Below are 14,143 nucleotides of genomic sequence, written 5' to 3'. Positions count from 1 at the left end.
TACACCTTAACCTCTGAGGTTAGCTGACGCAGTGGGGAGTCATAATCTTATTTGCTGACTTTGTCAGTTGTCATCATAAAACATAGAGATGGACTTAAAAACATTGTATGATCCCTTTCTGACCATGTAGGATCTTGTATGGAAGGTGATGAGAAAACTGACTTTGAGGTTTCAGATTTTGTGTTCAGTCCATCCCCAAGTTGTACGTTTGCTGTCATAAACAATTGTTAGGAAGAAATTGTCAAAAAACTGCACCCTCTGGAGTCACAATAACCCAGAATTCCAGGCAACACCTGTTAAGGCCAGAGGGCGGCTGGGCCCTCAGAATGGCACCACCAGCAAGCTGTTTCTCTTTCAGGCCATTCATTCTGACCTCTAATGGTTAGTGTTCCTAAGACCCAATGTTTCTTTGACAGTCTGATGTCCAACAATGTTTTCTCAAGACCTGTCCTAAAATGTACACCATACCGTTAACTTTACAAAGTGAGTGTTACCATTTTCTATTTTGCAAGCTTGGTTTATTCGGTAGCCCTACAAGCCATGAAAGAAACACTGTGGGACTGGAACTAATACTGTAGGAACTCCCTGCTTTCCCAGCACTCAGGAAACCCCTGAATAGCTCTTGTGATTGGGTTACAGACTGATGCAACCTCAGATTTAAGATTGTTATTTATTTGCCTTCAAGAGAAATATCAATTTGGAACAAAAATGACTCATGTTTGGACTTTTTTCTTCCACCAAGAGGCATTCTGGAGCTTGTTTGATTAAGACTGGTCACAGTCATAGAAACAGGGGGCTTCGCTTATTTGCTATAAAGGCTCCATTTTGATTCTGAACCTTTTTCTCTGCACCTTTTTGTATCTGTACCTCATGAGCCTGTATGGATGAAAAGCGAATTAGAAAAAAATAAAAATAGTTGTTTGACATAAACCTCCATCTCCTAACTGCTTGTTTTTTAAATGTTTTAATGTTGTAAGTTTGCCTTCTGAGCTGGATCAGAGGATATTTCTCACATGGCAGTCAAAATGGTCTGAATTGAAATTATACTAAATCCAGTCTAAGTGCCAGACAGTGTCCACCAACACAAATGGCTGCTGCTGCTACTGTCAATGCTGCTGTAGTGATGAGGTCTGACGCTTGTTGCCATTATAAAAGATGCTAGGATAGATTGCCTGGGGGAATGCTGGAAAACGAATGTGCATCGGGAGATAGTGCTGTGCATAACACATGTCAATGTATGGTAATATTTACTGGTAGTAAATTACGTACGTTCTTCAATAACTGTCTTTTGATCTTTCCATATTGATTTTTTTTTTTATTTACCTGATTGCTAAATACTACCTAATTTCACCACGTACAACGACAGTAACAATACACACAGGATTGCTTGGGACTTAACTGCTTTTTAACAGTAAAAAAATATTTTTATTAATCTTGTCCATTTCATTTTCGGGCCATATTTTCTTTCTGAACCATTGCTATGCACAGCACCATCTCCCGATCCACATTTGTTTTCCAGCAGTCTCCAAGGCAACCTATCCTAGCATCTTTTATAATGGCAACAAGCGTCAGACCTCACAGTTTCTATAGAAACCACGCCAGCTACGCTGAAAATGTCCCCGTAAAGCACGTGACTACAAACTGACTACGACAATCCTTCCTCGAGGCGAGGTAAACATCCTGTTTGTTTCAACCTAAACCTGAAAAACTGTCACAAATTAAACGGTGTGGTGTAACTTACGAGAAAGACTAGAATGTCAAAAGGATAATAAACATAGTTTGGAAAACATCGAAATAATAAAAAGTAAAACAAACTGGCATCTCCAATGTTAATCACCCCTTGTCGCCTTTGCGACGGCCCCCAGCCGCCTTGTAACCGTACCTTGCTTCTGCGCATGCGCGGGGATGTCAGCTGGGCACTAAGGAGGCAGCATCATGGCGGCCTCCACTCTTAGTGTGCAGTGTGTTTTAAGGAGAGCAATGGTCCCGTCTTTAGTTGTGATTCTGGGAGCTACCGGCACCGGGAAGTCCAAACTGGCAATCGAGATCGGAAAGCGGCTTCAGGGCGAAGTAATCAGCGCCGACTCCATGCAGGTAGGAGGAGGCGTAGCGGCGCACAGAGTCCTTGATGATGAAAAACAGCCACCATGCTTCAAATAACAGTGTTTCAGTTCTTTACAACAACGTTTTGTGCACTGTTGAATAATTTAATTTTCGGGAACATTGATGCAGATCCAAATGGAAAGAAACTGGACGTGGCTGAGTCTGGGTTGCTTAGACCAGTGACCCGCCAGCGATTTATGCGAGGGAATTAAAAGCAATGTGTAAAATAAAACTATCAACTCAATTACTGTAAGGTTAAATGAATAAGACGTTTAACCCCGTTGCAAAATATCTGCTCTAATACTCAAATATAGGCAGAATCAAGCTATAACTCTGTAAGTCTGGGAACCACTCTAGATAAAAAACCTCATTCAAATACTCAAACAAATACTTCAATTCAAAAATACTTTATTAATCCCAAAGGGAAATTAAATGTTGTTGTAGCTCATTATGAAGGTTTCTTCAAAGAGCCGTTGTAGATGCTAATGGTTGTGGGCAGGAAGGATCTCCTGTAGCGCTCCGTCTTACAGCAGATCTGAAGAAGCCTCTGACTGAAGACACTCTGTTGTTGTAGGACAGTCTCATGAAGAGGATGTTCAGGGTTCTCCATAATGTTCTTCATTTTATGAAGAATCCATCTTTCCACAATGATCTCCAGAGGTACCAGAGAAGTCCCCAGAACAGAGCCAGCTTTCTTTATCAGCTTGTTGAGCTTTTTTAGGTCCCTGGCTCTGATGCTGCTTCCCCAGCAGATAATGGCAGAAGAGATCACACTCTCCACAACAGACTTATAGAAGATATGCAGCATCTTGCTGCAAACACCAAAGGACCTAAGCTTCCTCAAGAAGTACAGTCTGCTCTATCGCTTCTTGTAGATGGCTTCACAGTTGCATCTCTAGTCTGTTGTCCAGGTGAACACCGAGGTATTTATACTCCTCCACCACCTCCACTTCTTCTCCCATTATGGAAATAGTTTTTGACTTATTCCTGTTTCTCTTAAAATCTACAATACTTAAATACAAATCCCAATACATTAAATACTTTAATGTATTGGGATTTTATGTCATAGACCAGCACAAAGTAGAGCATGATTTAGAGATGAAAGGAAAATGACTTGTTTTTTACAGATAATAATCTGAAAAGTGTGCCATGTATATGTGTTCAGCCTCCCTTTGCTCTGATTCCCGCTAAATAAAATCTAGTCCGACACATTTTTCTGATTAGTAAATATTAGTAAATAGAGTGCACTGCAGTACAAATGCAGCTGTTCTGTGTAGAGCTCACAGGTTTGGTGTAGGAACATTGTGAATTAATCATCACGAAGATGCCCAACTGTGCATCCGGAAAGTTTTCACAGTGCTGCACTTTTTCCACATTTAGTTTTGTCACAGCCTTATTTCAAATGGTATCAAATTGATATCTGTCCTCAAAATTCTACACACAACACCCCATTATGACAATGTGAAAGACGTTTGTTTGAGATTGTTGCACATTTATTACAATGCCGATTGCTCAGTTTAGATGGCTGACCAGCTCTAGGAAGAGTCCTGGTTGCTCCTAACGTCATCCATTTACGAATGATGGATGTCACCATGCTCATTGGGACCTTTAAAGCAGCAGAAATCTTTCTGTATCCTTCCCCAGATTTGTGCCTCAAAATAATCCTGTCTCGGAGGTCTACAGACAATTCATTTGACTTCATGCTTGGTGTTAACGCTCTGACACTCACTGGCATCTGAAGGAACTTATATAGACAGATGTGTGCCTTTCCTAATTATGTCCAATCAACTGAATTAACCACTGGTGGACTCCCACCTAAACTGTAAAAACATCTCAAGGATGATCAGTGGAAACAGGAGGTACCTCAGCTCAATTTTGAGCTTCATGGCAATGGCTGTGAATACTTATGTAAATTATGATTTCTTCTGTGTTTTCTATTTGAAATAAATTTGCAACAATCTCAAACAAACTTTTCCCACATTGTCATAATGGTGTATGGTGTGTAGAATTTTGAGGAAAGAGATTAATTTGATACAGTTTGGAATAAGGCTGTAATGTAACTACACACGTGGACAAAATTGTTGGTACCCCTCGGTTAATGAAAGAAAAACCCACATTGGTCACAGAAATAACTTGAATCTGACAATGGTAATAATGAGTAAAAATTCTATATAAATGAACAAATGAAAATCAGACATTGCTTTTCAAACATGCTTCAACAGAATTATTAAAAAAATAAACTCATGAAACAGGCCTGGACAAAAATGATGGGACCCCTGAAATTAATGTGACCAAAGGGGCATGTTAAATCAAGGTGTGTCCATTAATTAGCATCACAGGTGTCTACATTCTTGTAATCTTTCAGTGGGCCTATATACAGGTCCTTCTCAAAATATTAGCATATTGTGATAAAGTTCATTATTTTCCATAATGTCATGATGAAAATTTAACATTCATATATTTTAGATTCATTGCACACTAACTGAAATATTTCTTTATTGTCTTAATATGGATGATTTTGGCATACAGCTCATGAAAACCCAAAATTCCTATCTCACAAAATTAGCATATTTCATTCGACCAATAAAAGTGTTTTTAATACAAAAAACGTCAACCTTCAAATAATCATGTACAGTTATGCACTCAATACTTGGTCGGGAATCCTTTTGCTGAAATAACTGCTTCAATGCGGCGTGGCATGGAGGCAATCAGCCTGTGGCACTGCTGAGGTCTTATGGAGGCCCAGGATGCTTCGATAGCGGCCTTTAGCTCATCCAGAGTGTTGGGTCTTGAGTCTCTCAACGTTCTCTTCACAATATCCCACAGATTCTCTATGGGGTTCAGGTCAGCAGAGTTGGCAGGCCAATTGAGCACAGTGATACCATGGTCAGTAAACCATTTACCATTGGTTTTGGCGCTGTGAGCAGGTGCCAGGTCGTGCTGAAAAATGAAATCTTCATCTCCATAAAGCTTTTCAGCAGATGGAAGCATGAAGTGCTCCAAAATCTCCTGATAGCTATCTGCATTGACCCTGCCCTTGATAAAACACAGTGGACCAACACCAGCAGCTGACACGGCACTCCAGACCATCACTGACTGTGGGTACTTGACACTGGACTTATGGCATTTTGGCATTTCCTTCTCCCCAGTCTTCCTCCAGACTCTGGCACCTTGATTTCCGAATGACATGCAGAATTTGCTCATCCGTATTAAGACAATAAAAGACCTGAAATATTTCAGTTAGTGTGCAATGAATCTAAAATATATGAATGTTAAATTTTCATCATGACATTATGGAAAATAATACAACAGGATAATGACCCAAAACACACAGCTAAAAACACCCAGGAATGGCTAAGAGGAAAACATTGGACTATTCTGAAGTGGCCTTTTATGAGCCCTGACTTAAATCCTATTGAGCATCTTTGGAAGGAGCTGAAACATGCCGTCTGGAAAAGGAACCCTTCAATCCTGAGACAACTGGAGCAGTTTGCTCATGAGGAGTGGACCAATATACCTGCTGAGAGGTGCAGAAGTCTCATAGACAGTTATAGGAATCGTTTGATTGCAATGATTGCCTCAAAAGATTGTGCAACAAAATATTAAGGTAAGGGTACCATCATATTTGTCCAGGCCTGTTTCATGAGTTTATATTTTTAATAATTCTGTTGAAGCATGTTTGAAAAGCAATGTCTGACTTTCATTTGTTCATTTTCATAAAATTTTTATTCGTAATTACCTTTGTCAGATTCAAGTTATTTCTGTGACCATTGTGGGTTTTTCTTTCATTAACCGAGGGGTACCAACAATTTTGCCACGTGTGTAAATGTGGAAAAAGTGCAGCGCTGAGAATACCTTCCGGATTCACTGTATCAGTCAGACTGAGCTTGATCTTTTCTAAAGAAATATGTAAAGGGATTTATTGTTGCACCAAATGGTTCAGATTATTATTTGACATAATCGTTGTTCACTTATCACCTTGGTGGACAGAACATGGTACATTTGCTGGGTCATCCATCTGATGGCTCTCCCAAATCTAACAGTAGGAGCGTGATTCTACTATATGTCTGACAGAAAGAACACAGTTGTTTTTTAGGTTATGAAATTGAATTTCAGGCTATACACCAACATCAGGTATTATCCAATATTTCATTTCTCTCTGCACATTTATCTTGTCAACAATTAATGATGCAGTAAACCTAAATTGCCCTTATGTAGTGGCAATAGAAAAAAAAAAGCAGACCCAGTACCAAATTGTAAACAGAAATAAAACAACAATCACATCTATTGTCTCTATTCACTGTTACAGTTTTATAAGAGAGGCTGTAGATTGTTGTCCATTTAAAATATGTTTGAGGCAGTGATGTAGCAGCAAAAACATTTAGCCTGTGATTAATCCTGACTGACTGGATATAATGCTATGACCTGCAGAGTTCTGTAGAGAGAGGTCAGTCCGACCTGTCCTGCCCTTGCGTCCAAGATACATTTTAGGGAAATGAAACACTACTTTGAAATACTGAGTGTTCCTTAATTGGAACTACTATCAACCTTGGGTGCCTGGAGAGGCTGTCTCACAGATAAAATCACAGAGAAGGTTGTAATGTTAGGTTCTTCAAACATAACAATAACTGAAATAAAATACCTCGTCATAGTATGCACATTTCACGAAACAATGGAGGTCTTTGCCAATATGTGGACTTGGTCAGTATGTGGAATGTACATTGGCAAAACAGCAAACCCTAATCATGACCCCTTGCCACTTTACATGACAGATCATTTTACTCAAATCTATGCAGCTTTGTACAGAAACATGACCACTTTTACTAGGCAGGAAGTAACTTTTGAAAATAACTGTTGAAATACGTTTTTCCTTAGGAATGCATGATATATCAGCATTAACATTGGTATCGGCCGATGTTGGTCATTTAAAATAAAATTGGTATCGGCCCGATAAGTAAAACTGTGCTGATCTTAATAGTCGATGTTTATTTCCATCTTGTTGCCATTTGTGTGTGTGTTTTGGGAGGGGAGGGTTGTCCATGTGGTGTTTGTTTGGGCATGGGACAGTGATAGTGATCTAGTGCAGGATTGTGGGTTTTTAACTGAAGCAGAGAAGCAATGTCAGCAATCTGGCCATTTTTTTACTCTGTTGAAAGGTAGGGAAGCATAATATTGGTAAATTTTAGTTATCCGTCATAACGGTAATAGTAATATCAAATATCTGTCAGCACAAGTTTTTATATTGGTGCATCTCCTTTTCCATCAACATTTTTTAAGCACTTAACTGAACATGACCGTGTATGACTAGATAATGAACTGGAATTGTTGGTTTTGCAAATACATTTTGAATTGAATGATTCTTTGATCATTCTGAAATCCAGTGAACTAATTTCTCCTGATTGGCAATTGTGTGCAGTGTATCTCTGCAGTGATTCTGGAATCCACCTAGATAAGTGTTTCTCTGCCCTGGTCTTCAGGGTCCACTGTCCTCCATGGTTTAGACGTGTCTCTCGTCCAGCACACCTGATTCAAACAATTACATGACCACCAAAGCATGCCATCAAGTGCTGCAGAATCCAGTTAATGCATTGTGGCAGCAGGGAGGCACCTTAAACATGCAGGCCGGTGGGTTCTGAGGACCATGGTTGAGAAATACTGATCTTGATGACTTGAGAACGTAGAATCATTACAACACCTTGCAAAAGTGTTAACACCCATGGAACCTTTTCACATTTTGTCAGGGGAAGCTCAGTGTAGATCCAGCAGTTCTGTGAAGACCTCAGAGGTCATGAAAGCCAAGAAACACAGCAGAACACGTATGGGAGAAAGTTGTGGAGAAGTTTAAAGCAGGGTTAGGTTATAGAACAATTCCCTAAACTTTGTTCAATCCATCAGCTGAACATGGACAGAGTATGGTACAACTGCAAACCTAGCCAGATGTGGTCATCCACCTAAACTGACATGCTGGTCAAGGAGATCCCTAATCAGGGAATCAGCCAAGAGTCCCGTGGTAACTTTAAGGGACTTTAATCTTTTAACTTTAAATTTGTGCACTTTACAAACATGGGGAGAAGAAAGCCATTGTTTAAGAAAGCTATAAGAAACATGGTGATGGCAGCATCATGCTGTGGGAATTTCTTTCTTCATTAGGGACAGAGAAGCAGGTCAGAGTCAGTGGGAGGCTGTAAAAGACTTGAGACAGTGGTCGAGGTTCACCTTCTTGGGGGACAACAACCCTACATCGTCCTAGTGGAAGCCAAAGCTACAATGTAATGATCAAAGCATATCATTACATACATCATTGCAAACAAGGTCAACTCAATGTTTGCTTTGCTCAGTTCAACTATATATACGTGACATACAGGAGTATTGAAATTGGAATGGCCCAGTTAAAGTACAGAACTCAGTCCAATTGAGAATTTGCAAGAAGATTTAAATGTTGCCTCTAATTTAATGTATGCATTTCCTGTAATCACTTTGCATGTTACATCCCCCACCCCCCAACAGAAAGTGGGTATAATCAGTGGATGGATATTATCAGCTCACATCATCTGCTGTTTGTCTCTTCTCGTGATTCTCATGGATGCAATACTTACTTTGTCCAAGTGATTCTTCAACTTTTTCTTGCATCGATAGAGAGCTCAACAAACCTTTTGGGTAAAACGTCTTTAATTAGGTTGTAGTCAGACAGGAAGTGTATAGAGCGAGTGTCACCAGCTCTGTGTGTGTGTTTATGAAGGCGCTGAAAAACTCTCACGCTTGTCTCATTCGCTCCCCTCTCTCCCAGCTCTCTAAGCTCGTTTTTTTGGGGTTCTCAGGCTCGGTTGCTACAGCAACCAGAGGGCATGCACACAAAAGGGCACTGGCTTGAGTTTAGGTCACAGTTGAGCATCATGCACAGAAGTGACTGCATTAATTCCAGTTTTTCACACCTGCCAGTGTCCAGCAGTTGATTCTCCTGAGTGCAGTGTTCACTAACTAATCACATTCTCCATCCCAGTTCTCCTACCTCAGCAACACCCCCACCCCCCACCCCTGTATGCATTGTCCTTGAAAGCCTGTGTCCCTGTGGGGTGCACCTCCTCCTGCAGTCACCTGGTGATGGGTAAACTGGGTTACACTAATAACATTTCATCCCAGAATATCTCTCCACGTACGGTGGAGAAACAGTGGCCTAGTTACAGCCATAGTTCTCACAATTCCCGGCCTTGTCGCTCTCCTCCTCTTGTGGGTGCATGTGACAGCGCCAGAAAGCCGGAAAGACATGCAGACATGGAGTTAGTGTGAAAGAGACTGCCTATGTGAGAATGGGGCTGTGTGTAGGTTAGAGCCGGACTGTGTTGTCTTTGGGATAGGAAACAGTCTGGTCTTGTTTGGGAGAAAGCAGCATTATGCTGAGCTGGTGCACATTCAGAGCCGTGCTATGCCAGGCCCAGCAACTGATAGTGAATGGCTACACTGTAGCCACTGGGAAGTGCCTATTGTCCCTGGAAGAATTGGTTCCCACACTCCCTAACACTCCTATTGTATTACCGTTCCCCCCTCCTGCCTCTACCCCATGCTCCCAACCCACAGTTCATTGGACATGCAGGCGGGATATTATTCACTCATTAAGTGAACATGCTATATGTGGCACACACACAAGTACCTTGCTTGTACTGTCCTTGAATGAGGCGCTGCCAAGTAGCGTGAGTCCGTAGTTCCCAAACTGGGATCCAGGGACTAGCAGGGGTCCTATGGCTTAGACTGTGAAAGAGGAATATTCAGCTTGTTCCCAAGAACCTTAAGGTCGGATATAAGGGGAAACACACTGGCGGTGTATGGTGCACAACTTAAAATACACCCTTATTTTCTTCTATTAATTAACCCGCAGCGTCAGCTTTCGGTTGGTGGCTCTGAGGTGCGGCACGCTGCAGTCCTCTTTAAAACCTGCTCTATTCAGAATACAGACGGTTCTGGTAAAATACCTGGAACCTACCGGCCCTTCAAGGACCAACATTTTATACATACAATATCAAACACTATTTTCAAACACAACCCTGGTAATGGAGGAGCAGCACTGCACAAAGTAAGGCAGAATTTAATTTACTCCTACCCATAGGGGCGGGTGGCCTTCTCTAGCAGTCACTGGGCGAGAGGTAGGGTATACCCTGGATGGGTAACCAGTCCATCCAAGAGCAACACAGAGACACATCAGACAATGCACGCATGCACTTACTTCTATGTATAATTTTAGAGAGACCAATTTAATCTAACAGTCCTATTTTTGAAATGTTGGAGGAAGCCAGTGTATCTGGAGAGAACCTGCGGATACCGTATGCAACACCAAGGACCTACATGAGTGTAACTGCACCACCATGCAACCTACCAAAAAGAGTAGAGTTTAAAATACTCCCTTATAAAATGGGACACCCTTCTAGAAGCTGATACACCATCAGTTGGTAATGTAACAAGATCTTTGTCTTCTAGGTGAAGTCTCTCCAGCAAAGTGCTGCCTAGTTGCTGTTTTAGAGGCTCAGAAATAATGTTGATTGGTTGTAGCTTGACAGTTTATTCATGTTTGAGACTCTTATTTTAAAATAAGGTGAGATGTAGACAAGAACGTGACATATCGCTGCAGTAGTTTTATGCAAACTGTTCTTACTGGCCTTTAGTACTATGGTTAACTGTAAGAGGTGTTCACTTTCTTTTATCTGGCTGTTGAACTGGTTGTCTTCAAGTTTAAAATTAGCTCATTTATGCCCTGCAAGACCCATACTGTTGGAGCAGAGAACCTGATGTACCTTGGGGATTATATAAATTGGATGTGGAGAATATACAGTTTGGATCAGTGTCAACCTTTGATTAGGACTTTCCCTTGCTGCTAGGAGTTCTTTGACAATTCTAGGACTCGTCAAGTCAGGAGGTTTCGGGTGTGTGAAACCAAATGTGGGTCATTCTAGGTATAGAGCTTACTGTATAAAAGGTCTCCAGCTAATATGGAGATGGAGTGGAGATGCAACTGTGAAGCCATCTACAAGAAGGGACAGAGCAGACTGTACTTCTCGACGAAGCTTAGGTCCTTTGGTGTTTGCAGCAAGATGCTGCATATCTTCTATAAGTCTGTTGTGGAGAGTGTGATCTCTTCTGCCATCATCTGCTGGGGAAGCAGCATCAGAGCCAGGGACTTAAAAAAGCTCAACAAGCTGATAAAAAAGGCTGGCTCTGTTCTGGGGACTCCTCTGGAACCTCTGGAAATCATTGTGCAAAGAAGGATTCTTCATAAAATGAAGAACATTATGGAGAACCCTGAGCATCCTCTTCATGAGACTGTCCTACAACAACAGAGTGTCTTCAGTCAGAGGCTTCTTCAGATCTGCTGTAAGACGGAGCGCTACAGGAGATCCTTCCTGCCCACAGCCATCACCATCTACAACGGCTCTTTGAAGAAACCTTCATAATGAGCTACAACAACATTTAATGTCCCTTTGGGATTAATAAAGTATTTTTGAATTGAATTGAATTGAATGCAGACATGTATTTTCATGCAGTATTTGACTGGTGAAATCAGCTTCATGAGATCCTGTATCGTAAGATGAGACACTGATTTATCACTGCATTGCTTGCAGACAGCACTTTATAAGATGTTTGTAACGAGAAGCGATTGACATGGAGGGTGACAGTGAGAAGGAAGCGACTCGTGAGTGAAACATTTCGTCCGTGCAGTAATCATTATCTGAGCTGCAGGTTCTGGCACAGTGCAATTCATCAGTAGCTCCCTCGTTTTACATAAGTGTCAGTGATGATGCTTTTAGTCATCATGGTGCATCATCAAGTATTTTTTTCGCTGCATATCTTTCCTTGCGTGTGCAACATAGGACCTCGAGGAAGGGGTTTTACTCCCACATGCATTTCAGAAGATCCTCATGATAGATCTAAACTGCTTATGATATCCGAAACTGAAGTATATATGCTCAAAGGGTGACATTTCACACAACAATCATAAAAGCATTGTGCTTAAAAAGAACTTTAAAAATAAAAGCAAGTTCAGATGCACTTCTTTTAGCCATCTCTGACATCTGGCTGAGGAATGTTTTGCCCACTCGTCACTTTCAGAGGTGAGAGGTTTGAGGGGTGTCTTGCGTGTACAGTCTGTTTCCATTTCTTTGTTCTCAGCTAGTTCTTGAAGGATTTACTGCTATGTTTTGGGTAATTGTCATACTGCAGGGTCGACTTCTGCTCCTCCTTTTTATGTCCTCCCAGCTTCCTGAAGCAGTGACACGGTTGAATTCATGGTGGATTTGATGGTGGTGAGTTTTATCAAACTCTGGGAATTCCACCTCCATGGTATACGGGTTTGTTCCTGGAATGCTCTATTTGGTTTTTGCCAAACATGTCCTTTGTTCTGATGTCCAAATAATTTAGTTTCAAAGCTGTCTGTCACTAGAACATTATCACAGAAGTTATGTTCTCTCTGGCAAACGTAATTTTGGCCTTCATGTTTTTCTCAGAGAGGAAAGCACTAAGGAGCAACCTTATTCTGGCTTCCCTATCTTGGCAAATGGTTATTAAAATTTAATGGAAAACAATTTATTCCCTGACAGGCTGAAGTTAGTAGTTTTTACTCTCTAGACAATAATTCCATGCATGATCAGTGTTCACATGCTTACTTAGAGCGAGAGAAACTCTTGACCTATCAATTGGGTTTCATGCACCACCTTTGGTTTGAAGTCTTTAGATGTACATAAAAAAGTGGAAATCGTAAATCCATAGAAACCCTCTGCATGTATCCAGCTATCAAAATGGCAGCGTCTCTGCTTCTTGTGTGGGTTAGGGCCAGGGAAACAACATTTTCAGATTGCGTCTGGTAAAGCAGGACTCACTGGCCTGAGCTGGTACCCAGTAAACACAGGAGACTGACCAGATGTCCCCAGAGATAAAAGCGATTCCTTTAGAAGATCTCCATCGCAGCTGTGTGAAAAGTTTTATTCCTCCTCGAGCTTTGTTTGCCTTTAATGAGTTACAACCGAAACCAATATAACTTTTACTGCCTCCCTCTGGCAGCACTACACAGTTTGTGTTATTTGCTTGCAACCAGTTAATCCACAAGTGGAATTTGCATTTTTTTCTTTGTGATTTCTTTTTTTGTCTCAACATTGCTTCAGATTTGCTTTGCAAGTGAATGGAAATCCTGCTATTGTTACCACCAGATAGAGTGTTGCGCTGCAGGGAATGAAAGGGAGGCTAGTGTTTTTGCAAACGGGGGGTGGGATGGGTGTTGGCTGATCGGGTGAGGAGATGACGGGTGTGGGATCATAATAAAGGGCCCTCTGATGCCCTGGGGGGTGATTTAACAGGTCATGCACATGCATGCATCATTACTTTGGTTTGTGTCGTGATTGGAAGTGTTGGTGGCCGCTGACCTTTTGCTTTATGCTCGTCTGTAGGAAGGCATTTGTAATTCAGGACAACATGAGCAGTGAGAAGGAGGGGGATTTGTTGGATTATTCATTTCCTGTTGAATGTGACGTAAAGGGCCGAGCAGCAGGGTAGCTGTCAAGTGTCATCTTGGCTCTTACCACCCCATAAAAGTGGAGTAAGCAGGGGTCCCAAACAGTAAAAAATCAAAGGATGAGCTTAGTTTTCAGTCATTATTTTGGAGCATGGTTTGGCTGTTATACCAAGACCAGGGTCTTATAATTGTGTGAAAGCCATCCTACAGTACACGGAATAACTGCAGCTATGTGTCATATATACCTCTAATTCGCTCGCATAGATCCCTTCTTCCTGCTCTTCTCCTTCTCATTGTGCATGTTTATCTCTCTCTCTCTCTCTCCCCATGCTATTGTCTCTCTAGCTGTCTGCCGTGGCTGTGACCTGTCTGGGCTTTGCCGTATTTGTTTGTATCGTATCTCTGGCTGCACTGCCTCCCACCTCCAATATATTATGCGTCTCTTCATGTCATCCGAGCCACTGTTGGCCTGCACCAGAAACGCCGGCTGATGAACCCTGATTTTCAACGTGTTCACAGGTCTGAGTGTGAATTACTGGGTGTGGTGAC

At 41.6% G+C, this 14,143-nt stretch overlaps 1 protein-coding gene across 3 annotated transcripts in view; it reads left to right on the top strand.

Annotated features, from left to right (window-relative positions):
* The first annotated feature begins 1,550 nt into the window (after positions 1-1,550).
* The window catches only part of trit1 (tRNA isopentenyltransferase 1), a 66,177-nt gene continuing 53,584 nt past the window's right edge, over positions 1,551-14,143 (top strand). The window contains exon 1 of one of the 3 annotated variants that reach the window (XM_047382747.1): positions 1,551-1,671. Coding sequence is in view for 2 of the 3 variants with exons in the window: in XM_047382746.1 (XP_047238702.1) it covers positions 1,936-2,094 (159 nt within the window). In the remaining variant the exon portion in view is untranslated. Of the gene's footprint in view, positions 1,672-1,887; positions 2,095-14,143 lie in introns of those variants that run through there. The other 2 variants (XM_047382746.1, XM_047382745.1) reach the window with 2 other exon arrangements.

This window comes from Girardinichthys multiradiatus, chromosome 13, assembly GCF_021462225.1.
Source record: "Girardinichthys multiradiatus isolate DD_20200921_A chromosome 13, DD_fGirMul_XY1, whole genome shotgun sequence".
NCBI lineage: Eukaryota > Metazoa > Chordata > Actinopteri > Cyprinodontiformes > Goodeidae > Girardinichthys > Girardinichthys multiradiatus.
The sequence above is the reverse complement of the archived record's forward strand: the minus strand, read 5'-3'. Positions and strand labels throughout refer to the sequence as shown.